Source organism: Lutra lutra, chromosome 3 (assembly GCF_902655055.1).
Source record: "Lutra lutra chromosome 3, mLutLut1.2, whole genome shotgun sequence".
NCBI classification, from domain to species: domain Eukaryota; kingdom Metazoa; phylum Chordata; class Mammalia; order Carnivora; family Mustelidae; genus Lutra; species Lutra lutra.
In genome coordinates this window covers 101350472-101378224 of record NC_062280.1, presented here as the reverse complement: position 1 = coordinate 101378224, position 27753 = coordinate 101350472, and the positions used below count along the sequence as shown (strand labels likewise).

The 27753-nt window shown below is 37.4% G+C and overlaps 2 protein-coding genes across 8 annotated transcripts in view; both read right to left on the bottom strand.

The window, feature by feature from the left end:
- DPP10 (dipeptidyl peptidase like 10) overlaps positions 1-27753 on the bottom strand; it is a 1393698-nt gene that overhangs the window by 375281 nt on the left and 990664 nt on the right. The gene's annotated exons all lie outside the window — the stretch shown is intronic.
- LOC125095972 (ADP-ribosylation factor-like protein 5A) lies at positions 20385-22582 on the bottom strand. The gene has a single exon (XM_047722555.1). The coding sequence runs from the start codon at positions 22264-22266 to the stop codon at positions 21727-21729; it is 540 nt and encodes a 179-aa protein (XP_047578511.1). The 5' UTR covers positions 22267-22582; the 3' UTR covers positions 20385-21726.

The following is a 27753-nucleotide window of genomic DNA, read 5'->3' as shown; positions in this document are numbered from 1 at the left end:
TGAGGTGCCTATGGATAGTCAACATTTGAATTCTTCAGTGGACATTCAGAAAACTAAAGCAAGGTGCTAAACTTTCTGGAGATAGAATTGAATAACAGACATTTCAAAGCACCACAGGGTCACAGAGGACTAAAGGAAAAGGCATTTTTAAATCAAAGAATACCTACTGTTAATGAAGGTTGAAAAGGAGAAAGAGGGAAGAAGGGAGGGAATGAAATTGGAATGGACTCTATAAGCAATAATTATTCCATAATCAATATCAGAGCAAAGGGGACATTATCTCTTGGTGTATAAGTAAATACTGGTACTATTCTTTATAATAATACTTCTACATGAGGTAAATAATGCACAGAGTTATCTGTTGGAGAAAGATCACCCACTATTTTTAAAATCAGCTTTTTAGGGTATAATTTATAGACAACAAAATTTGCCCATTTAACTACTCCCAACTACTCTAAGAAATATCCTTTTGGTCACTAGGTTTTGAGTTTCCTGGAAAAGAAAGAAATTAATTACTGATTTGTTTAAGAGTATGTTGAGTTTTTGAGATGACAAGATGTAAGAATACACTGCCTTATTTGTCTACTTATCTTTTTGACATAGAAGGCATAAAGGAGCTCATCAATTAAAATTCATTAAATAATAACATTTGCATTCCTTTCTTTTTAAGATTTTATTTATTTATTTGACAGAGAGAGAGAGAGAGAGAGAGAGAGAGAGATTGAGAGCAGGAACACAAACAGCGAGAGTGAGAGAGGCTGAAGCAGGCTTCCCGCCTAGCCGGGAGCCCATTGTGGGGGTTGGATCCCAGAACACTGGGATCATGACCCGAGCCAAAGGCAGACACTTACTGACTGAACCATCCAGGCGCCCCTAAAATTTGCCTTCTTGAATGCATCTCTGTTGCATTTATTTCATCTTTCCCTTGGGATATGAACTCAAATTTACTCCACAGTTAAGGTCCCATAACTCTGGAATTAAATCTGAAATGGTCACTTCCCTAATTCTTTAAGTGAAAAGGTCCCTGCCCCCATATGGACTCAGACCATGTATAAACAGACTTTGATTTGACCAGGCACTATCTACTACTAATCAGAATTGTTTTACAGCACTCAGATTTGCCGATTATTACGCACATCAACTATCCTCTCTTCCCATTCACAAAACCCAGCAGTGGCTAAGTCAAGCTTCTGTTCACTGCAACCCTGCTGTGACCTTTCCGTGCTATGTCTCAGGATTCTGGTAGGGCAGCAAAAGAAAGAGCCAGAATCAAACAGTAGGGTCACAATTGTGTAACTACTACCTCGTGACGATGATGCAAATTTTCTAGAGACATGTACATGCAGCTGGCCAAGAAGAACAGCTAATTAGAAAACTTCAGAAGCCTGAATATATTTGTAAAGAGAAATGATTAATGTTACATTTGTTAAGCATTTTCAAATTCCTGCAAGAAAAGCATCATCTAAATCTAGATTTAAATAGGTGTGTTTTAAAACACAAAACCAAGAAGACTGCGTTCTTAGCCATGGAATGTCACCTTGGGAGATATTACTTGAGTTCAAATAGATAAAATTCCTAGTACTTCATTATGTCTCCTCCACTTATGCGCCAAAAGAGAATAACTAATAGGGAGAGAAAGAAAGGTTTTATATTTTCAAGTCGTTATGAAAAATGTAATCCATTCATACAATAGAGTGTGTGATTACTTATGTGGACACCAGGCAGAGTTAATGGGCCTCTGAAACCTATTATATCAGTCACTAGAAAGTACCTATAAAGCTAGAATTTGAAACTCCCATCACCACTGAATATTCAAATGAATACTATGGTTACTAATTCTAAAAAGGAAAATTACTACATTTATTGCTATATGCAGAAAAGAAAAAAATTAAATGTAGTTTTCCATCCTTAAAGAGAAACTCTATATGCTATTCAGCTTTATACCCATATCATCTAGCAGAGTGACGTGGGCAAAGGTGACCAACATGTCTATTTCCTTATATGAGCCTTACAGGTAATAATACCTAAGGGTGGCCTGATGAGACAGCCATCCTTTCTGATTTTTTCCTTAAACTCCAGGCATTGGGCTAAAATTAAATCTCACAAGTTAAAAATAATTTCAATCATTCAAGTGAAAGTTGGGGAAACTGTATTTGGAAAGACACACTAATTTAGATTCGTACTGTATTTGGTGTTAGTTCCTTAAAATTTCCATTTTTGTGGATCCCCTGACAGAGTACATCATGTCCCACATTCCATCAAGTTGCCTTATTCATCCTTGAGAAGACTCAGTTAAGGGAAGGGCTGATAGGCACTTGGGAGAATTAAGCTTGGTACATAGCTTATGTTTCACAATGCTGGCACTTCCTGCATGGTTGAACAAAAAGGTCAATGAGAGCCATGACAATAAAGCCATGGAAACAGCCTCTACTGTGGTTAGAGAATTTCCAAATCAAACCTGCAGAATGAAAATGGACTTAACCCAAAGCCTGATAACTAACTGTCCTATGTCCACCCAGGTCACGCATGTGGCCTCCACGGAGTTTCACACAGGTACTAACCAACTCTGTTTGCAGTGGTCATTGTCAACTGTAAGCCTCTACTACAGCATATGCCAGATCACTAAGACCGTCCCTCTATGGGTCTCTGCTGTTGGAATGTAGGCATAAGGAAAAGGGCTATATAACATGATTACATAACCTATTAACAGGTTAATATTCCTTGGGATTAAAGGAATACCCAGCAAAATATCAACCAATCATATATTGCTGGAATGTATTTTACATTTAACAGTATTTAGGTGTTTATACTGTATTATATTTAACAAAAATAGGCATATACATAATATATGTAGACAGACTACATATATATAGGATATGCACAGCACAAATACATTTATCCCCGTTTTAAAAGATTTATTTATTCATGAGACACAGAGAGAGAGAGAGAGAAAGGGAGAGAGAGACAGAGGCAGAGGGAGAAGTCGGCTCCCCACAGATCAGGGAGCCTGACACTGGACTTGATCCCAGGACCCCAGGATCACAACCTAAGCTGAAAGCAGATGGAGCCAACCAGGTGCCCTCTTATCCTCCCTTCAAATAAAAAATTATGTTTTTTACTGGTCCTCTTTAACATAATTTACTTTTCATTACCTGATAATTCCAAAAGTCTCAATATTCTAGCAGTACTCAAAGCCAGCATGTAAGTTAAAAACTAGAGATCCTGATTAAGAACACACACAACAAAGTCACGGATGTTCAACCAATACACTTTGATGCTGGCTTTTCTCCATTTTAAAAAATTTATTTATTTGACACAGAGAGAGAGAGCACAAGCAGGGGAGCTGTAGGCAGAGGGAGAGGGAGAAGCAGGCTCTCCACACAGCAAAGAGCCCACTGTGGGGCTTGATCCCATGGGATCATGACCTGAGTCAAAGGCAGATGCTAAGACTGAGTCACCAAGGTACACCTTGGCTTGTCTCTTTGGAAACATCTCAGTTTCTGTTCTCCATGACAAAAGAAAATTAAGTGTCAAGACTTTACAATGATGTTTACCTATGTTGTTTTTTTTTTTAAAGATTTTTTTTTTTTTTAATTTATTTGACAGAGAGAGATCACAAGTAGACAGAGAGGCAGGCAGAGAGAGAGAGAGAGAGAGAGAGAGAGAGAGAGGGAAGCAGGCTCCCCGCTGAGCAGAGAGCCCGACGGGGGACTTGATCCCAGGACCCTGAGATCATGACCCGAGCCCAAGGCAGCGGCTCAACCCACTGAGCCACCCAGGCGCCCCACCTATGTTGTTTTTAATTTAAATGTTGAAATAATTAGGAGAGAAGTTAAATAATACCAAGATAAGAATGTATTCTTAGTGCCGGTGTGAACACAACTGCCATGAGAAAATCTGTGGTGGGGCTTAAATTCATAAAAATATGGACTCCTCATGAATCAGTGGGTTTCTTTGATTATTAAGTTGAGATGCATTATTTTGCCCTAGTAATCATAAAATTTACCAAATTCCTGATTGGATTAGGGAGAAAAGCAGGGTGACATTAGATACTGAGTCTTCTAATTAATCCATAATCTGTTTCACATGTATTAGTTAAGCATGCCTTTAAAATAAATAAATAGATTGGGGTGCCTGGGTGGCTCAGATAGTTAAGAAGATGACATTTGATTTCTGCTCATGTCATGATCTCAGGGTTCTGAGATAGAGCACTGCAGTGGTTCCGCATTGGGTGTGAAGCCTGCTTAAGATTTTGTCTCTCCCTCACCCTCTGCCCCTCCTACTACCCTCCCTAAAAAAAAAAAAAAAAAAAAAAAAAAAAAGAAATAAAAACTAGATTGCACATTAGATGTGACTTGGTGAGTAAAAGCTAGTAAGCATCAATATAGTATTTTCATGATGATGCTTCAAAATTATCATGTTGAATATTTATTCCCATTACACAGGACTGTGTATATATACACACACACTACTGATCAAATACTGACTTTTACTGAACCCAAAATGTACTGGGTAAAAATTATTAGTTGAAAGAATCTCTTCTCCCATAATCTTCTCTTCACTTTCCTTCCTTCCAGGAGTTGAGACAGGGACGTAGGAAGTGGTTGAAGGCTACATGCAACTAGATGAGGCTTTTTATATGAACTATATATGCCCACGAGCTCTTTTTCACTCCAATTTAAGACTTCCTAGACACATTGTTTCAAGGAAAAGTTTTTTTTTTCTCTTTTCTAAACAAATGTCTACAAATTTAATACATAAGTGGAATAAATGGAAACAGGACTTATCCTTAAAATATTTTCTCTACTCTTTAAAATTCCCTTGTTCTTATCACAAGTAAAATAAACATGTTCTTGGGATGTTCCTCCATCAACATCAGTCTCATTACATCTCAGAGGTTGAGATTATATGTGGAAATGGCTCTGGAAGTTTGTACCACTTGATCACACTCCCCATTTCACTCACCCCTTGCCTCCTTCCACTGCTCTGAGAATTTGGAGGAATCTGTCATTAGGTGTGTCATCAGGACCCTGAGCACTCAAAACCAGGAGGCAATTACTGAGACAGTACCCCTGCTCAATGAGTTTCAACTTACATCAAGATGGAAGAGAAAACCCTTACATATTAGAAAGTGTGGGGGTACATGCCCTATTTAGCCAACTTGTTTAAATGGAAGCCCAGCTTTTTGAGGATGCTAGAGCATTTCAGATGGTCACTGAGAATGACTGTAAATCAATGTTACTCCAAATGAAATGCCCTGCCTAGGGTCAAGTGAGGTGTCACCATATAAGAAGCACAGCAAGATGGCAGAAGTCGCAAGCACATCAGTTCAAAATGAGTGTAAATTAATATAAATAAAACTGAAGAGCCAGCAGAGTAATGAAAGAAGAAAACTGGATGAGAGGAATTGTGTTCTAGTCTTGACTCTACTACTAATAAAACGTGTGACCTCAAATCATTGATTTAAGCTCTCCTGGCTCCCATTCATTAGCCAGTAAAGTGGTCTGGGTGGACTGTATAGACTTTGATGTCACTTCTAGTTCAACATTTCTATAACATAATGGATGTCCCGCCCCCCCCACACCTTTGTAGTTGATATTTTGTTCCTTCAAAAAATTGTATGTGTTTATTGCAGCATTATTTACAGTAGCCAAGTAATGGGAGCAACCTAAGTGTCCGTTGATAGATGAATGGATAAAGAAGAGGTGGTACACATGGACACACACACACACACACACACACACACACACACACACCCACTGGAATATTGCTCAGCTATAAAGAAGGAAAACTTATTTGAAACAAAATGGTGGACCTAGCCGTACTGTGTTAAGTGAACTAAATTGGATGGAGAAAGATAAAAATCATATTATTTTAATTGTATGTGGGATTTGTTAAACAAAACAAATGAACAAAATGCAGAAACAGATTCATAGATACAGAAGACAAACTTGATTATCACAGAGGGCAGGAACTGGAGGGACTGGTGAAATAGACGAAGAGGATTAAAAGGTACAAGCTTCCAGTTACAAAATTAGTAAGTCACAGGGATGAAAAGTACAGCACAGGGAATACAGTCAATAATATTGTAACAACCTGGGGCGCCTGGGTGGCTCAGTGGGTTAAGCCTCTGCCTTCGGCTCAGGTCATGGTCTCAGGGTCCTGGGATCGAGCCCCGCATCGGGCTCTCTGCTCATCAGGGAGCCTGCATTTCCCTCTCTCTCTGCCTGCCTCTCTGCCCACTTGTGATCTCTGTCTGTCAAATAAATAAATAAAATCTTTAAAAAAAAAATATTGTAACAACCTTGTATGGTGACAGATGATAACTAATCGTGGTGAGTGTAAGCACATTGTATGGAATTGTCAAATTACTATATTACATACCTGAAACTCATATGACATTATATGTCAACTATACTCCAATAAATAAGTAAGCAAGTTAATTTGGCTTACAACTATGTAAAAAAATGGTATATTTGTTCTAAATTTATCTATATAGAAACACAGAAGTATTAGCATTATATTATATATGGATTTTTAATCACTTCTCAGGTTTTAATACATAAGTGTTCCTTCTTCAATAAAATATTTTAAAATAACCAATACACAAAAAATATTACTTATCAAATATGAATAAAATACTTCTTAAAAAATATAATTGGCATGGTACCTAAACCCAGGAGGCTATGCTTTCTTAATTTTCAGCTTCCTTCCATTGATAGCATTTTTAACTAAGTTATTTCTAATATATGAAAATGGTAAAATGGGAATTATAATTTTGTCAATACACCTCCAAACATTTCACCATATAAAGGAGCTCGAGGACAACCGGCAAGCTACTTACAAAAAGTTGGGCATGCTGATGGAAATTTGGAAGATGCTCACTTAATTACATTTACTGAAAGTTTGGAAATTACAGTCATACTGAAATAGAATCTTTTTAATTAGAAATTTCTTAAACAATAAATTATATATATATATATATTTAAATTCTGTATCTTTTAAGCCTTCCCATCTAGTTCTAATTATCCATCCTCAATAATTTAATAGTTCATTTATGATACTGTCACATTTTAATGAGCATTTTTTTCATAGTAATTCTATTTAAACAGATGACAGATTTTTTTCCGAAACAAAATCATGCCTGTGAATAGAAGCTACAAGCAGTTTAGTAGAAAAACCACGGACTCCTGTGTCAGAAACACCTGCCCTATTCTTGGTTATTTGGTAGGTCTGTCATTTATTTCAAATTATTGATGAGCCTCAGATTCTTTTTTTTTTTTTTTTTTAAGATTTTTTATTTATTCATGAGAGAGAGTGAGAGAGCACGAGCAGGGGGGTGGCAAGTAGGTAGCTGAGCAGAGAGCCTGGTTCAGGATTCAGTACAGCAGCGTGGAAGAGGGAGAAGCAGACTCCTGACTGAGCAGGAAGCCTGATGCCAGGCTCGATGCCAGGACCCTGGGATCATAACCTCAGCCGAAGGCAGACGCTTAACCAACTGAGCCACCCAGAGTCCCCAAGCCTCAGATTCTTCATGAGTAAGATGACCATTAAAACACTGGTCTTTGTTAGACAGGATTTGATAGGAAATGAGAAATAATATTTTACAAACCATAGAACTGTATGCTTATATTTCTATTACTTCTTATTTTGAATATCACAACAAATAAAATATAAAAACGTGCATAGATGTAAAGACCTTGGAAATGATGGTGTCTTCAGGACTCAGCACAATTCTGTGAACAAGCAAGGAGTCTATAAATAAATGGGTTATACTCTCTCCCACCTAAGAAGCATATGTTAAACAAAAAGCAAATATCCAGGGCTATGAAATAAAACAAGTGCACACCCTGCAGCTAGATGCCTCCTGGAGTTCTTTATCCCCTTCCCGGCTCGCAAAAGACCCTGGACCTATTACATATACATAGTATGTATTACCTGTGGGGGGTCTGTGAGTGTGAGGGCGTGAGTGCTACTGTAACCTTGGCCCATGGCACCATGGCCCCCACAGCCCACTGTTGAACTGGAAACATGGTTTCTGTACATGGGGGTCTGCCTGTGTCGCAGGCCATCCTTTCTCTGGCTCTGTCTCTAGCTCTCTCTTCTGAGTGTCCTGGTCCCTCTCGTTGTTCCTGGACCTCCTTCCTGTGTCTCCCATTCTTTTTTCCACCTGTCTTTATCTGACTATCACCATCTGTCTCCTTTCTGACAGTCCCTTATCCCCTAGCTGTCATCTCCAGCTGGACTCACTGGAAACATGCAATTTTATTTTTGTGAGTAAACCTGAGGGATCCTGGATTCTTATAATCTGTATCTTCAGGGATTCTGAGTGCTGATATGAGGCTGTGACCAGGGCTTGCCCTTCAGACCACAATGTACTGAATCCCCATGCCCATACCCATGCTCTTTCTGATTCTTTTCATATTTTGCCCATGGTATCGGGCCACTGCCCCTTTCCCCACCACAGTGCTGTACTGTCATCAATCAAAAGCTCTTAAAAATGCAAAACAAACAAACAAACAAAAATCCCACAAGATTCTGTTATATCTAAAATCTTCTGTCCAAAATCTAGATAACGTTTTATTTCTTCCATGACCACCCATATCTTACAACCCTCTGCTTTCTGTGAAACATACCCATTAGAAGTTTGTTCCAACTACACATTATTTATTATCACCATTATCATCAAAACCATCACATCATTATATCCATCATCTCTAGTATACAATTGCTTCCTGCTCAGGAATCTGTTCTTAGTAGTGATAAAATATCACTGGCCCTCACTGACCCTTACCAGGTAGTATGAGCTGAATGCTAATGGCACATGAATCCTGTTCTGGGCCCGACAGTACAACTAACCCGTAGAAACATGCCATGGGTCCAGGTGCATCTAATTATTTTAGAAGTACATATGCTTATGAACCTATCAAATGGCTGTAATTGTAGTGATCTCTGCTTTTTGATTGCAACTACTTTTATCTACTTGGCTCCTAGCAATCTGTCCTCAAACAGATCCCCTATGATCAGAAAACTAAAATACTTTGGAGTTTACTTTAGAGATAAAAACTGGAACACCTTCCTACCCTATTACCAGGGCGTAGGAAAAGTTTTTGAAATATAATGGTTAAATAACTACCAAAAAAAAAAAAAAAAAGGCTTCAGAAAAAAATGAATCTCCAAGGTAGTCTGTGATTGACAGATAATTCTATGCCACATAATTCACCAATGAGACTATTTTGACTTACTATTAATATAAGGAAAAATGTACCTTTCATTTTCTTAATTATATTCAAAGGTCTTAGGAAGGAGCAGGTGCCTCAATCTAATTTATGTGAAAATAAACCCTGTTTTAATTACATAAGATTCATCAAATTGCTAAGTTTAGAAGATATACAGAGTAAGTTACTATTTAAGGTCACAACAAGACTAATGTATAAGAATACTCATTCACTTCCTACTTTGAAAAGGAGGAAAATACAGGGTGAAGGGTGAAGGAGAAGTGAGAAGAAAAAGTTGAAAGCAAAAAGAAAAAAAAGAAGTACTAAAGAGACCACATTCTCTGTGTTTAGATGCTAGAGCAAAATTATTTAGGACTCCTCTGTGAAAGAAACATGGTGATATCCCTTTTTACTTGCTTCAGAGCACTCTAAGACACATTATGAAATGTCTAGATAAAGAGAAAAGCATGTTACTTGAATATTATGTTGTATGTGTGCGTGGAGGGGACTATTGGTGAGACAGGATGCTGGCAACAAGAATTTGTACCTAGGGAACATCTGGCAATATCTTTATTATTATTATTATGTTTAGTTAGTCACTGTATAGTACATAATTAGTTTTTGACGTAATGTTCAACAATTCAATATAACACCCAGTGCTCATCACAGCATGTGCCCTCCTCAATACCCATCACTCTCTTCCCCCTCTCTCCACCCTTCTCCTTTCTGCAACCCCCAGGTTGTTTCTTGGGGTCCATAGTCTCTCATGGTTCATCACCCTCTCTGATTTCTTTTCCTTTGGATTTCCCTCTCTTCCCTGGTGGTCCTCCATGCTATTGCTTATGTTCCACATATGAATGAAACCATATGATAATTGTCTTTCTCTCTTGACTTACTTCACTTAACATAATCTCCTCTGGTGGGTAGTCATTGTTTCTGATGGCTGAGTAATATTCCATTGTGTGTATGGGCCACATCTTCTCTATCCATTCATCTGTTGAAGGGCATCTCAGCTCCTTCCACATTTTGGCTATTGGGGACATTGCTGCTATGAACACTGGGGTGCATGTGGCCCTTCTTTCACTAAATCTGTATCTTTGGGGTAAATACCCAGTAATGCAATTGCTGGGTCATAGAGTAGCTCTATTCTTAACATCTTGAGGACCCTCTATACTGTTTTCCAAAGTGGCTGCACCAACTTGCATTCCCACCAAGAGTGTAAGAGGGTTCCCCTTTCTCCACATCCTGGTCAACATTTGTTGTTTCCTGTTTTGTTAATTTTTGCTGTTCTATCTGGTGTGAGGTGGTATCTCACTGTGGTTTTGATTTGTATGTCCCTGATGGCTAGTGATGTTGAACATTTTTTCATGTGTCTGTTAGCCATATGTATGTCTTTTTTTGGGTAAGTGTCTGTTCGTGTCTTCTGCCCATTTTTTGACTGGGTTAGTTTTCTTGAGTGTTGAGTTTGAGAAGTTCTTTACAGATCTCGGATATCCGACCTTCATCTGTAATGTCATTTGCAAATATCTTCTCCCATTCTGTGGGCTGCCTCTTAGTTTTGTTGACTGTTTCCTTTGCTGTGCAGAAGCTTTTTATCTTGATGAAATCCCAAAAGTTCATTTTTGCTTTTGTTTCTCTTGCCTTTGGAGATATGTCTTAAAAGAAGGTACTGAGGCCGATGTCAAAGAGGTAACTGCCTATGTTCTCCTCTAGGATTCTGACGGATCCTATCTCACCCTGAGGTCTTTCATCCATTTTGAGTTTATCTTTGTGTATGGTGTAAAGGAATGTTTCAGTTTCGTTTTTCTCTATGTAGCTGTCCAATTTTCCAAGCACCACTTATTGAAGAGACTGTCTTTTCACCATTGGATATTTTTTCCCGGATTGCCAAAGATTAGTTGACCACAGAGTTGAGGACCCATTTCTGGAGTCTCTCTTCTGTTCCATTGGCCTATGTGTCTGTTTTTGTGTCAGTACCATGCTGTCTCAGTGATCACAGCTTTGTAATATAGCTTGAAGTCTGACAACATTATGCACCAGCTTCATTTTTCTTTTTCATCCTTCCCTTGATGATTCAGGGTCTTTTCTGGTTACATACACATTTTAGGATTTTTTATTCCAGCTCTTTGAAAAATGTCAATGGTATTTTAATAGGGATGGCACTAAAGGTATAAATTGCTCTGGGGAGGATAGACATTTTAACAATGTTTATTCTTCCAATCCATGAGCATGGAATATTTTTCCATCTTTTTGTGTCTTCCTCAATTTCTTTTATAAGTGTTCTGTAGTTTCTAGAGTATAGACCATTTACCTCCTTAGTAAGGTTTATTGCTAGGTAGCTTATGGTTTCTGTTGCTATTGTGAATAGAACTGATTCCCTAATTTCTCTTACTATAGTTACATTGTTAGTATATATATAGAAAAAAAAAAAAGCACCTGATTTCTGTGCATTGATTTCATATCCTGCCACACTGCTGAATTGCTGTATGAATTCTAGTAATTTGGGGGTAGAGTTCTATGGGTTTTCCACATAAAGCATCATGTCACCCGTGAGGAGGCAGAGTTTGAGTTCTTCTTTGCCAATTTGGATCCCTTTTGTTTCTTTTTGTTGTCTGATTGCTGAGGCTAGGACTTATAGCACTACGCTGAACAATAGTGGCAAGAGTGGGCATCCCTGTTGTGGTATCCTGATCTTAGGGAAAAAGCTCTCAGCTTTCCCCACTGACAATGGTATTCACTATGGGCTTATCCTAGATGGTTTCTATGATATTGAGGAATGCTCCCTCTATCCCTATACTTTGAAGAATTTTAATCACAAACAGATGTTGTATTTTGTTAAATGGTTTTTCTGTATCAATTAAGAGGATCATATGGTTCTTGTCTTTTATTGATGTGCTCTACCAGGTTGATTGATATGTGAATGTTGAACTACCCTTGCATCCTTGGCATAAAACCCATTTGGTTGTGGTGAATAATCCTTTTAACAAACTGTTGGGTCCTGTTAGCTAGGATCTTGAGAATCTTGGCATCCATGCTGATCAGGAATACTGTCTGTCATTGTCCTTTTTGTTGGGGTCTTTGCCTGGTTTTGAGATCAGGATAATCCTGGCCTTGTAGAGGGAGTTTGGAAGTTTTCCTTCTTTCTCTATTTTTTGGAACAGTTTCAGTAGAATAGATATCATTTCTTCTTTATAATGTTTGGTAGAATTCCCCTAGGAAGCCATCTGGCCCTGGACTTTTGTTTTTTAGGAGGTTTTTGATTACTGCTTCAATTTTGTTACTGGTTATTGATCTATTTGGATTGTCTATTTCTTCCTCTTTTAGTCTCAGTAGTTTGTAAGTTTCCAGAAAGGCATCCATTTCTTCAAGGTTGCTTTATTTGTTGGCATATAGTTGCTGATAATAATTTCTAATAATTGTTTCTATTTCCTTGGAGTTAGCCATGATCTTTCCCCTTTCATTCATGATTTTATTAAATGGGTCCTTTCTCTTTTCTTTTGGATAAATTTGGCCAGTGGTTTATCAATCTTATTAATTCTTTCAAAGAACCACCTTCTAGTTTTGTTGATCTGTTCTACTGTTTTTCTTGTTTCTATTTCATTGATCTCTGCTCTAATCTTATTATTTCTCTTCTGCTTGATTTAGGTAATATCTGGTGACATTGTTGGTTGATACAACTGGGAGATGCTACTGGCATTTAGTGGTTAGAACCCAGAATGCTGCTAAATAGATTACAATGCATAAGCTAGGCTCCCACAACCAAGAAGTACATGTTCCAAATATCAGTAAGTGAGAAACTATGACAAGGTCAGTGGTTCTCAAACTTAGCCATCAGATCCACATGGAGAACTTGTCAAAAACACAGCTTGTTAAGTGTTATCTCTAATATTTTTGACACAGTAGGGCTTGGGTAGGGCCCTGGAATTTGCATTACTCAGAAATTTCTTGGTGTTGCTAATGCTACTTGTCTGGGCACCATATTTTGCGAACCATCACCTTGACTTAAATCACTTCAATAGAGGCGCTCGTAATATGCTACACTTCTCCTTATATGTCTTACTTATAATCACAAATGCAGTGTCCATCTTCCCTTCTGGAGTCTTAGCTCAATTAAGCAAGAGCAATGACTGTTCAGTTTATCACTGCTTATTCACATAACAGGCACTCAAATTTCCAGTGAATAAAAAATTTATTGAACTTCAGCATTTACAATACTTCTACAAAGTTTCAAAATCTGAGAGAATGAAGGCCATTTTCTTCATAGAACAATAACAACAGCATGCTTGTTAATCATAGATTTTTAATATTCAGAGAATAAAACCCAGTAGGAGAGAATTTACTACTGTTTATACATTTACGCCTTTAAGGATTCACTTAAAATATTGATAAAAGTCATTGATACTAATGAGTATCATGTGACTATCTCATAACACAGCCTCACCAAATCAGAGAATAACTCATTAGAACATATTATTAAAGAAACTCTTTATTAACATGAATGTAAAATTAAAAAACATAAACTAAGAAGGATATATCAGTATAATAGAATGCAGACCAATAGCCTTGGTCCTTTTTAACTGCCCCCCTCTCACCTAGAGAATACCATGCCTGGTTTTCTAATCCTGCATTCTCAGAGAAAACTAAAACCAAGCTGTCAGAACCACTGAAGACAACTCTTCTTAGATAGATGATGGGCCAAATGATAATTCTGGCAAATGTTACAAGCTCAATTTTCTCTCCTTACCATTCTCCCACTTACGAAACTCTCTTGAAAAGGCAGGGCGGGAGTCTGTGATAACAAATTTTAATATAGTTGCAAGGGTAGATGCTCCATATACATTTGAAGCATACAGTATGTATTTAGTGATTTTTTTTCTTTCAATTTGTATTCAATATAAAACCTGACCTTTCAGCAATCATCAAAGGCATTAAATAAATAGCAATTTGATATAATGTCTTCTCTTTTGTGATCTACTCACATGCAAGTAACCAAAAACAATCTTCCTAAAAAAGTCTGCCCTGATCTTCCTTTTAAAAATCTGAAACAACGTTCCACTGAACAGAAGAACACAATTAAAAAACAACAACAACAACAAAAAAAAAACCCACCACTACCACCACCACCACAACAAAACTTCTGACTCAAGAAAATCAAGAAATGGCTAACTCAGAAACACTCCCATAGTAACACTTGGAAATAATGGATGAAATACAAAAACACCCACATCTAGTACAGGTATATTTGCAAGAATGAAAGAAAAACAAATTGAGAGTAAAAGGGAGCCAAGCTGACTGTTAGGGGCCCTGATGAGAAGGGGCACGAGCAGCGGATGCAATTAGAATAAGGAAATTGTACTGTAATGTCCATTTCGGGCAGTACTGAGACTACTGCATTAAATCTAAGACTTATAGCCTGGTGAAGAAAAATATCGTCACTTACCAATGCCTCAAACCAAGAAGCAGCTTGTCTTGATCTGGGTCTGAGAAGGTTTTAAAACAAACAGACCAAAAAAAGCATCCCATGATAAATCAGATTAGTAGGTCTATGTTCTTACACAAACTTGGAGTCTAAATTCATGCTGCCGTGTATGTGATTCCGGAAACTCAGAGCCAAGAAACAGTCACACTCCCAGTGCTCCATAGCCACATAGGGTTTGTGGCTCCTGCACTGAACAGTGTGGGTCCAGAGAATAAGATGGGTACGTGCTATTGCGAAGATAACCAACCATAGGACACCCTAGGAAACCACAGGCATCATTTATCCTAAACATGAACATGTAGAAGTAGGAAAGTTTCCTAGAAGGGAAAATAGTCCATCTGACTACATTTTGCAAACAGACATATACTGGTCACATATAAAAGCCCTTTCCAACTTCGTCCCTAGCCACTGCACATTTAAAAATCTTTATCTGGGGCGCCTGGGTGGCTCAGTGGGTTAAGCCACTGCCTTCGGCTCAGGTCATGATCTCGGAGTCCTGGGATCGAGTCCCACATCGGGCTCTCTGCTCAGCAGGGAGCCTGCTTCCTCCTGTCTCTCTGCCTGCCTCTCTGCCTGCTTGTGATCTCTCTCTGTCAAATAAATAAATAAAATCTTTAAAAAAAAAATAAAAAAATAAAAAAATAAAAATCTTTATTTACTATCAAATCACACATCAAACAGCTAAACCAAAGTCCTATAAATCTCGGCATGCTGAAGCACCCAGCTGGAGGTATATATTCCTGCCTATAGATACACACAGCCCCATTACTCAACCTCGTCTTTGACTCTGAACACTACATTTTTTTTAAAATTTTCACATTTTTGTCTTGTGACCAACTTCATCATTTTATTAGATTTGAGGTTTTTTAGTTATCTTTTTTTTAATATTTTATTTATTTATTTGAGAGAGAATGAGTGAGAGAGAGCATGAGAGAGGAGAAGGTCAGAGGGAGAAGCAGACTCCCCAAGGAGCTGGGAGCCCGATGTGGGACTCGATCCTGGAAGTCCGGGACCAGGACCTGAGCCGAAGGCAGTCGCTCAACCAACTGAGCCACCCAGGCGCCCCGTTTTTAATTATCTTAAAATATTTCTTGAATTAAAATAAGGAATATAATGTAAAATAATAAAATTCACATGACACTAAATCAGGAAGAAGAAAAATGCAATATAAGGGGTATATTAAAATTTAAAAAAAAACAATGAAGAGGATAAAATAAATGAATGAAGTTCTTCATGGTTCATAGCACTGAATATGTCATTGAACTTTCTGAAAACCAATGTAAGAGAAAACCAACATCACTCCACTAATCCTTACTACCTAAATGATCTGTCACTAAAATTCAGTTTTCACATAATATATGGAAAAATTATACACACAAACACATATACACAGAGCAACCTATCTTTCTAAATCATAACTCATCATTACTCTCTACCCCAGGACCTGGTAACTACTCTTTTAACCTATTTTTTAAAAAAGATTTTATTTATTTATTTGTCAGAGAAAGAGAAAGCACAAGCAGGGGAGAACAACAGGAAGCGGGAGAAGCAGGCTCGCTGCTGAGCAGGGAGCCTGATGCAGGACTTGATCCTAGGACACTGGGATCATGACTTGAGCCAAAGGCAGATGCTTAACTGTTAGAGCCACCCAGGCATCCTAGACAATTTTTTTTTTAAACAAAATTTATCCATGCTATACCATGTATCAGAGTTTCATTCCTTTCAAGTTTTTATTTAATTCCAGTTACTTAACGGACAGTGTAATATTAATTTCAGGTATAGAACAGAGTGATTCAGCACTTCCATCCATCACCTGGTGCTCATCACAACTGCCCTCCCTAATCTGTATCGTCTATTTCCCCCAACCTCCTACCTCCCTCCCCTTCAGGAACCATCAGTATCTTCTCTATAGTTAAAACTCTGTTTCTTGGTTTGCCTCTCTTTCCCCCCGCTATGTTCATTTTGTTTCTTAAATTCCACATATGAGTGAAATCATATGGTATCTGTCTTTCTCTGACTGACTCATTTCACTTAGCAGAATACTCTCTAGTTCCATCCATATCATTGCAAATGGCAACATTTCAGTCCTTGTTTATAGATGAGTAGAGTTTCATTTCTTTTTTAAGGCTTAATAATATTCCACATTTTGCTTATCCATTCATCCACTGATGAATATTTGAGACGCTTCTATATTTTGCTTATTGTGAAGAATGTTGCTATGAACATTGGTATGCAAATATCTCAGGTCCCTGCATTCAGTTCTTTGGGGTATATACTCAGAAAGAGATTTCTGGATCATATGGTAATTCTAAGTTTAATTATTTGAGGAACCACCATGTTGTCTTCTCCAGCAGCTGTACCATTTTATACTCCCATCAGCTATGCGCAAAGCATCCAATTTGTCTACGACCTTGTCAACACTTGTTATATTCTGTTGTCTGTGTGTTTTTGATAATAGCCATCCTAATGAGTATGAAGTGATATGGTTTTGATTTGCATTTCTCTAATGATTAGTGTAGTTTAGCATTTTTTTAATGTGGTTTCCTCACTATTTTTTCATCATAGTTCTTGTTTAATTTGAAATTTCATCCAAATTAAAAAGCCTGTCTCAAAAACCCCAAGTCATATAAAGAGACTTTAAAAAATATATATGTACTATAAACTCATATTATTTTAGTCTTAAGGTACATGAATGTCAGCTGTTTGGCACTATGAGATTCATAAAATGAGTTTAATAAAATAAAATACTATTAGGAAAGAAAGTTTTGTGTAAACAGAAATTTAGACACAAAAATTCCATTTTATATTTGTTCACTTTTTTTCAGTGATAGCTCTTACAATACTACCGCGAGCATCATTTATCACCTTCAGAATTCACCCCTATGTCCTAATGAATGAACTTACACAGATTAGTCATATTCTTAATATGTTTCACACACTGCAGTGCAAGCTGTTGTTTACTACATGATTAAGGCAAAGGGACACTGGATTATGAATATTTAACTTGCCATCTGCTTTCTTATTCAGCATCATTTTCCATTTTTAAAAGCACCACAAAGACATTTTTTCTGGGATATTGTTGTAGTCATACATAACTTAAACAATACTAAACTGTGCTTATCAGCTTGAACCCACAGGGAATGAAACTCTGCTCTGCTCCCTTAGATTCCACCTGATCATCTATTAGCATACTTCCCACCACTTATATAATTAATATGACTGAGGAAGTGCCTCCTCTATCACTCTTCCTCCATCTTCAATCCATAGGCCCCCTCTATTGAATCTGTGTCATGGTTTGTAATCTCCAGAGAAGAAATGAAATGGATTCCATCTACTCAGGCCAATAAGCAGCAGCTCCAGAAAAAGTCAACACAGGATGGGGGTGGGTAGAGCTCTGGGCCACAGCTTTAATCTGCCCTATACAGTATAGAAATTGGTAACTATGTTGCTTCTTTAAAGCTGGAAACTGATCTATGTGATTCAATCAAAGGGTAGTTTGCATTTGTAAAAGAGCTGCAACTGCAGAAATAGAGTTCAGTGTGCTGTTTGATTCACACACTAGAGAAGATTCCCAAATAATCTCTTTGGCAATATTAGGGATGCGCGCCACTCTGGATCACGCATTTTCATGGAAAGATCTTCTTTTCACGGAAATTGCTCAACAGATGGAATCATGGTGGGGGGGGGGGTGTTAGATAACATTTGAAATATCATTGACTCTGAAAGGTCTGCATTTTTTTTGGTATGTGATTATCAATAAATTATATTCTAATTTAACTTCATGCAGTCATGTGTTTAATCACCAATGAGACTTTATGCTTCCCATAGAGAAATACTGTATCTTATATTTTATGAAACTGTAGTATCCTACAGATTATTAAACCTGAATTTCAAATTGACTATTGATAGAATCAATTACCAATTATTATTTTGGTAGAAAATGTATTTATTGAGCTGAATATAGTTCAGTTTGAAAGTTCTTCATATAAATACCAATCCTTACTTCAGAACATAGTTGCACAACACAAACTACATGAATATTCAGAACTAGGATGAGAAAATCTCAAATTAGATGAGTTTTCCATGTTTCTGAAGCTCTTCAAGTCTTAGTTCTCCACTTTTCATAATTCTCATTTTTTAGTCCCCACTCTGTCCTCTACTGTAGTCAATCATCAATACCACACCTCTCAGTGGGTATCAATAAATGGTATTTAAAAATGGCTGACTTACTACATCCGATTACTGCTGAATCTGCCTAAGAAGCTGCCAATGCCTTGCTCATTTTTGTCCCTGTGTCTGGAATATCCTTGCCCTGTAAAAACTTAAAGTCTGGGATCAGTGCTAACATATAAAACCTGGCACTTGAATTTTTTTTACTGGTCCAAAGGGTTTCCTTCATTCTCCTGCTGGCATAGTCCCATCACATAAAGAATGTACAGGCAATCCTTGCTTTATACGTTACACAAGACAGCAAAAATGTTCACAAAAACTGAGACTGTGTAAAAGTGATCTTACTAATCAATGGGAAAATTATGATTGCTTTGTGGCCTTCAAAAAAATTTTTTTTTCAAAACATTAAAAACTTGGTTATGGTTAGTTACAAATATATGAGAAAATGAAAAAACAGTAAAACTAATATTTAGTACAGTGTAATTTCAAATGTTAGAAGCACTGAAATTGGAAGTCTTTATTTTCTTGTTGTTTTTCATAAGAAACTAATTAAGAGTATTTTGAGCAATGGTGGTCTTTTTTTCTCATTATAACTTAATGATAGAAAGTACCGTTTCTATGCCATGGTTAATTTTAAACTCCTTTCTATGTTTGCATCTGCTTGAACATTTTATATTTTGTGCCTTAAATGTTGTGAAATATCTTTGAGAGTGCTTTCAATGTGAACTTTTTTTAGGCTGTGTTACTTCCTCTGGGGACATTTCTGTCTGTTTCGTCAAAACCACTTTCCTTATTTATGTCCATAGTTCCCCTTCACTAAGTTCCTCTGGCTTCATACCTAGACGTTCTGGGGGCAGTGATGCCAACATACCCCTGTTAGCTATTTCTTCTATAAATCCACTTACATTACAATCCATTTACATTCAATTTTCACTTCAGTCATTATCACTTTTCATTTGTTTGATGCACTTTTATCTTTGTTAGTCATCTTCTTCTTCTTCTTTTTTTTTTTTTTTAGGTTTTTATGGGAGTTTTTAATATAAAACAAGTAATTACTAATAGTGATTTGAAAAAGTGTAAGAACATATGAATAAAGCTTAGTAATTTAGAATTTACTTTTGTAAAAGCAAGTTGACAAATATTAAAATGTTATACCTGCATTATGAACATTGTAATATAACACACAACACATCCACTGTTAAACACTGATCTCCCATGCCTGACTTGGATTTAGATATTGAGTATATTATATATTACAGAAAGAAACTTTCCAAGTTTTGTCAATGTTTGTGGTATATATACTATGATTCCTCATCAAAATCTGCATGAAATCTAAAAGGCTGGTATTAAATGTAGTTACTTCTTTTCTTCAATATTCTACAACATGCCAGTTTGGATCAGCCTTCAGATTTTCAGGGCATGAAACATACACAAAGAGAGCACCCAAAAATACGTTTTAACACATTTAGGATACAACAGAAATTACAACAGAAATACCTTCAACCATTGTATTTTTCCATTTTCAGTGAAAAAAAAAAAAAACAAAAAATATCCTAAGCAAACATATTTGGGGCCAAGTTACTTCTCTGTAAAAATGTGTATCATGTTGTTCAACTTTTAAACCAAATTCTTAAAAGCATAAAAGTTTGTATTTTATAATTGTCAATGCATTCATGTGGTGTTAGGAAGATAAAAGGAAACACGTAGAAACAAAAATCTCAAACTATCCTAATTCCTAAAATGAGAAATTTTCAAATTAAGAAATAATTTGTTGCTTAGAAAATAAGCTTTACTTTTCATCTCAAACTCACTTTAAATGCTTGACATATAATTCAATACTTAAGAAGACTATAGGTAAACTATTTGATTAATATTTATAGAGTGATACTTCTCTGGGCAGACATTTTACACAACAGCTTCCCATTAACGTTGGGAAAAAAAAATCACTTGATAATTTTAATTACAATTAATGATTGACTGATTAATGGTTAACAATTTTCTCAGTAATTTAGATGCCATAGATCCAATAAAGGAACCCATCTGATAATTGCTCAATGTGTAATTCTGTCCATTCATAATATTAAGCCAAAAATTTGCAGATACTCCACTCAGCTGGATTACATGCTTTCATGTATATAATTTGATCAACAAAAAATAGGTACACACTGTTGAGCTTTCTACTTTTCTTTCTTTTCTTTTTTTTAAGAGCAGCCCAATGATTTTGGGGGTTGGTTAGTACAATACAGAGAACACAGGGGGAAAGCACAAAATGGCACTTAACAGCAATGCCAGTACTCATCTCATTATGGTCATTAACTAAGGATATTATTACTTTTTGCGTTCTTTGCTTTTCTTTAGAACATAATCAAAGCCATAAACTTGAATTTGAGGTATATACACAATACACACAACCTTATGCAAAATACTTCTCATAATTAACATTACATTTTAAAGTACTGCAAACTGAGTATCTGTGATTTGTATTTTGACTTAATGGAACACGAAGAGAATACACATTCAACTAGGGAGGGTTATACTGATAATAAAGCTCTTAAAATGAAAAATGTCTTCTTCTCCCTTTGTACTTACCACAGGCTACACAATGTCCTGAGAGGATTCATTATGAGAAAAATGGCAATCACAGCTTTAAAGACCTTGCTTTGGAAGGAACTAATGAGAAAGCAGATTGGAAAGTGAGACTTCATCTTTGTTTTCAAATAAGTGGTCTTAATTTTTCTTCTGATAGAAAAAGTTTAAATCAGTTTATTATAAATATATCTAAACCATTAATTTTTGCAGCTTTCAGGTAAAGTCCAGCACTTCGTTTATACAAAGTCTATGAGGAGAGGTCAGTAGAGATCATCTAATCTTAAGTCGTGACATCATCCATTCAAGTCCTTGGCATAATCCCTCGCCAGTAAGAGCACAGCATGCCTGGATATGCCACTGGTGATCTTTAATAGAAGTTAGTTTCAAAAACTGGGAGATTTCTGCTACAGTCATGCATTCTTTAACATCTTGTTTATTAGCAAAAATCAGCAATCCAGCTTTCCGTAGGTCCTCATGGGCTAACATTTTATAGAGTTCTTCTCTAGTTACAGAAATCCTTTCTCTGTCTGTACTGTCCACAACAACTATTACAAACTCTGTGTTAGTATAGTAAGTGTTCCAAGAAGACCGAAGAGATTCTTGGCCACCAATATCCCACATTAGAAAACGTGTATTATTAATCACTATTTCTTCTACGTTACTTCCTATTGTGGGTGATGTATGTACAACTTCATTCATAGAAAATTGGTAAAGGATGGTAGTTTTCCCTGCATTATCCAGCCCAACAATGATAACTTTGTGCTCCTGGTGATTGAAGAGTCTCCATATCCTGGTGAAGAGAATTCCCATTCTGGGGCAGCGGACCCCCCTCCAGCCACCCGGGCCGCCTGGCCTCCCCCGGCTCAGGCTGAAGGGGAGGCAACAGACGCGCCGGAGCCTCCGCCTCTGCTACTGCTGCTGCTCCCGCGCTGGCCGCCAGTTCGCTTCCTGGGAACCGGAGGGAGGCCGAAGCCCAGGCCGCCCTGCCGCGTGCGAGGCCCGGCCGCTGCCGCCGCGGCACTCGCCTGGCTCGCGGACATCGCCGCCGCGTTGTCTGCGACGAGCCTCGCGGGCCACCGTCCTCCCCCAGCTCCTCTCGGGCGGCTGCGGCGGCGGCGACCACGCGGGCGGGGGCTCATCTTCTTCTTCTGATTACTCATTTTAGTAAAATGTCACAGGCTTTACTTTGCTTGTCCACAAACCGAATAGGGATGCACAGCGACTAATCACAGAGAGACACTGAAGTAGTACGAAGTATGATTCCTTTATTTAAACAGCAAGGCATGGACTGAAAAAACTAGCAGTGAAGTTCATATGTTATACAAATTACATGCAGGTAATGTATCATGGAATTGAACTCTGAGCCACAGTGCTGCAAGACTGATGCTGTTTAACTAAACCAGGGTACCTGAATTCCTACATATCAGAACGGTGCAAAGAGAGGACTCTGTGTGTGTGTGTGTGTGTGTGTGTGTGTGTGTGTGTGTGTGTGTGTGTATTCTAACATTTTTTGTGCTTTGTGCCAAGATGATTACTTAGCCAGTTTTATTTATGGAAGAGGGGCATTTCTGTCTCTAGCTTCATGTTTCTTTAGCTGATCCAAAACATCATAGGGGAGGCTGCTGTCCTCTTATTCCATCCAATAGCACTTGTCATTAAACAACTGCCTCACCAAAACTGTACTTCTTTTTCCAGGTAAATTAAAAAGATGAACAGTAAAAAAAAAAAAAAAAAAAAGAAGAAGAAGAAGAAGAAGAAAGAAGAAAGAAAAGAAATCAACCAAATTATTTCCTTAAAATCAACTAAATTCAAAATACTTTACTTACTACATATGAGAATACAATAAATAGCTTCAATACTCGAGGAGTTTCCAATATATCAGAGAAGAAATGACCAAAAAATAGGAAATAACTGAAGCAATCACAGTATATTAGATGAAAGGGGTCAGTAGTTATTTAGAAAATAAACTGTATTTGCCAACAGCAATCCAAACCAATGACAATCACAACCCAATGACCGCATCAACCCAAAGACAATCATACCACTCAGAATGCTTTACAAAGTTAGACATTCCTGAAAATAAAGTTGAAACAATCAAAGTCTAATCTCCATGGTCCCAAGTCTAAAACTTTGGAAGATGAGATGCGGATTTAGAAAGCATGGAGAGAAACTGGACCCAAGCTTGGACAACTACTGAGGACTGAAGCAGTAAGATAGCTTCCTAACTACTGCTTTAGTGAGTAAGTGGAACAATAGAAAAAACTGCGAGAAGGGTCCAAGAATAGCAGGCATGCCAAGCATCTAGAAGGAATGGGGAGAGGGAATTAAGGATAGTAAAGTTTATTAATAATAATGAACATTAATATTTACATAAAGAACAAGACATGAATAATAAATACCAGCATGTTTTGGCAAAAGAAAAGAATCATACTTCTAATGAAGGTGGGAGTAACGATAGAAGGTTGTCACAGGCAGGCAGGTTAACAGTGAAAAGGAAATACAAAAACAAAAACAACAGTGAAATAAGACTGAATCAAAACAAATTTCTCTTATTATGGATGTTCTGCATGACCCTATTCTCAATGCCCCAGTCAACCTGCTACCCACGTTTGTCTTCTCTAGACTGTCTTGGGTTTCTCAACCCATTTGTAAGTTTCAGAAATCATCCCAACTCCTAAGGCTTTCCCTGCCTCCTTAACTCCCCAATTCCTCTTTCATAAGACCTAAGCAAATGCTGCAGGGCAATGCCCTCCAGCTGAATGCAGCACACATACGTCCATTCCCTTTGTAAACCTGTCAAACATGCAATCCTGGATTGCTATCACATGGCATTAAAATTACAGTCATGCAGGTCCTTCAGAAGAGTGTTTCACTCCTGTTTATTCACATGAATGCATGCCACTGGGTTTTCAAGACCACAAAACAGAATGCCGGGCTCACAGCAGATCATGACACACTTCCTGATAGTGTATTCTAGGTGCAGAAAAAGCTCAGTAGTACAGCAGGCTGAGGCCACTATCCTAACCCTGGAAAGCTTGATATGCTGCAGCCTTCAGACAGCCTCTGCTCCGCGTGCTTGACTCAGGCGTCCACCATATTCATTCACACATTAAAATTCTATGAACTTCCTACAACCTACTAGGCCCAAGGGCTATAGAAATAAAACCTGGAGAGATGTATGTCCTATGAAAAGGACAATGCATATATACTTAAGCCCCCACTTAAGAGTCGCTACCTATTCATGCCAGGCACAATCTGGAGATAGTAGAGTGTGAGTTCAAGGCACGAGTGATCAGTTCTACGAGGCTGGGATGGAAGGAAGAGGCAGGCGGAAAAAAGGTTTAGAAATGTCTAATCAGGAAAAGTACCCTGAGCAGAGTCATGGAAAATGAATCAGTGTCTATCGAGTAGGCCATTTTAGGAAGAGAAAGTCGCGGAACACAGGTTTGGTTCTGCTTTTTCAAATAGAGGCAACTGTTCTTCCCCCTCCCCCACCCCCTTGTCCCCTTTGGACATTTCATCTTTATTTTGGCACACCCACCTCTTCAAGGATATCCTAGATCTCCATTTCAAACGAGCAACATTTGTACACATCTGGGGAACAGAATGAAGATCCCAAATCCATAGTATTGACAATAAAGCAAAAGAGGATGGTAACAGTTAACATTAACAGAGTATTTCTTATCTGCCAGCCACTTTGCTAAATACACACACACACTCGCACGCACACACGCCATTTGGTTGGGTTGTCTCAATAACCCTTTGGAAGGTATTACTTTTGGTGTGACAATATTGAACCTACGAAAGATTAGAGAGTTTTAGTAATATGTCAAATCTCACATACCTCGTCACAGATACAGCATAAATTCAACACTAGGTCTATCTACCTTCAGAGTCTGGGCTCTTAAACACTTTGCCACACTGCCACAGATAGAGACTGAGATTCAAAATCCAACTGACGTTCTTGCCTCTGAATTGGACACTGTCTCAAATATTTCAGATTATACTTGCAGAACATATTTTTTTTTCATTTCAAATTATCTCCAAAGAGCTTTTATCTGCTAAAAATATCTTTGCACACCCTATTTTTTTTTACAATAAAGTAAAAAAGAATTACTTTGTACTTTTGAATTTGATAGCAAATTTACTCAGATACTCAGAAAAGAATTTTAACATGCAATTATAACAGACACACATTTGCAAGTAGTATAATAATTTAGAGGCAAGCACAGGGAGAAAACACTAATTGGCCAAATGTGTTACATTTCTATCCTAATGTTATTGATTACCTTAAAAGGACAAAGGAAACAGTAACTGAAATTTTTCAAGTATTTGACTGTTAGAACCAGCTGGAACCCAAATCTTCAGAAACTTATGAAATCTCATAATGCAGAAATGTAAATTTAGGTGTGCATGTTAGTCATTAAATCTGACTGACACATGAAGGATAAATCTTAAATAAAGTTAAGTGAGAAGCTCACTTAGACAACTTTGTCTTTGAAAATAATGGTTCTTTTGTTTAAGGGGGAAAGCAATGGAGTTTAAAAATAAAGGAATCAGGAACAAAATCTGGGATTTATCCAACTTGGGAAGCCCTGTGGATAGAACCAGTAGAAGGAGTCATGTTAGCCTGATGTTCTACTTTTAAAGTGAAATCAAGAGAATATAAAACATCTAGTAAATGTGAATCTTAACTAGAAAAAGAAAGGTATGTTGCAGAGAAAAACTGTAGCTTGCTAATGGTATGAATGATATCATGGGAATAGGAATTTAGTTCTTTTTTATATAGATGTGCCTTTGCATATATATCACATACACACACAAATAACCAAATCAATTCTGCCCAAATATAAAAATTTATTAAGATTACTACAATAATCAGGGGAAGTATCTTTATTGGTTTTTAATTGGCTATAAATACATAGAAAACCTAAATGGTAATGACAACCATATTCATACATTTAAAATGAAAATGAAGAATGCACTCTTTTCTAGCCCATGAAACATTTATAAAAAAATATTATATTAGGACATAATTATAGATTAATTAATAATAAAAAAAGAAATACACAGACTGGATTCCCTAAGAACTGTTAATCTCCTAATGAGGTAAGATCTCCATCATGGAAACAAACATGGCCTCTGACTCTTAGTGCTTCAGACAGAAAGTAGAGAGATTTTTTTCCTTGGATGTGTGTGCACGGAAGCAGGTGGGGCGGGGGGGCAGGAATCTGTATTCCACTGTATCTGATTTAAATGGCAAGCCTCTTTTGGATGGATCACAATATCCAGAAGGATGGGTATGCTGCTAATCTAAGCCATAACTGTTTGCAAGATTTCTCAACACTGACACACTTTGGACTGAATAATTACTTAGGAGGGCAATGCTGTGTGCAGTAATTACTTAGCAATGCTGTACGCAGTAAGATGTCTGGCAGTATCTGTGGCCCCTACCAGTAGCACCCGCATCTCTGTGACAACCAAAAATATCTTCAGATGTTATTCAATGTCCAGCAGGGGGCAAAACGGCTCCCACTGATAGTCATTGACTTTAAAAAAAAAAAAAAAACAAAAAACACTTTCTCTCTCCCTCTCTCTCTGTCTCACACACTGTTATATGCCGTTTATACCAGGACACTTCAAAAGTAATACAAATGATTTCAAGTACACAGAATTAAACTTCAACCAACCAATTATTTCACCTATCCATCAATTATATACAGTATTACAGAAAGGAATGGTACCTCTCTATCATCAAATCTAATCCCTGAGTATCACAGAGATGAGGCTAAATCCATATAATTGAATGACTTGCCTACCATCCCTCCTAGAGCTAGACAGTAACCAACCCCTAGACCAACTCTTTCTCTTTTACATGTATCTTTCTCATCGGAAATCAAGTCCTTACTTTCAAGCATTAAATCCTAAAAGAAACCGTCTCTGCTTTCATTCAGATATCAGTGAAGTTTATAACAGCTTCTCTATATATATTTAAAAAAAAAGAAAAAACAAAAAGCAGGCAACTGATGAAGCCTGTCCTAATGCGAACCTCTCAGCATACATAATTGAGTGTACTTGTCCATAGAATTGATGTTTGCTAAAGAAAGACAACTGATAGGTAACAATGAATCCCAAGGTAGAAAATAGAGTTCAAATGTTGACCATATTGTCCAAAAATCCTTTTTTGGGTAACGGTGCTTTGTCTGCTTTTCTACTTGGAATATGGGTAATTTATACATAGCTTTGATTATTATGCTCACCGGCATCATTTTTCTTAGAATAAAGTATATGGGTTTC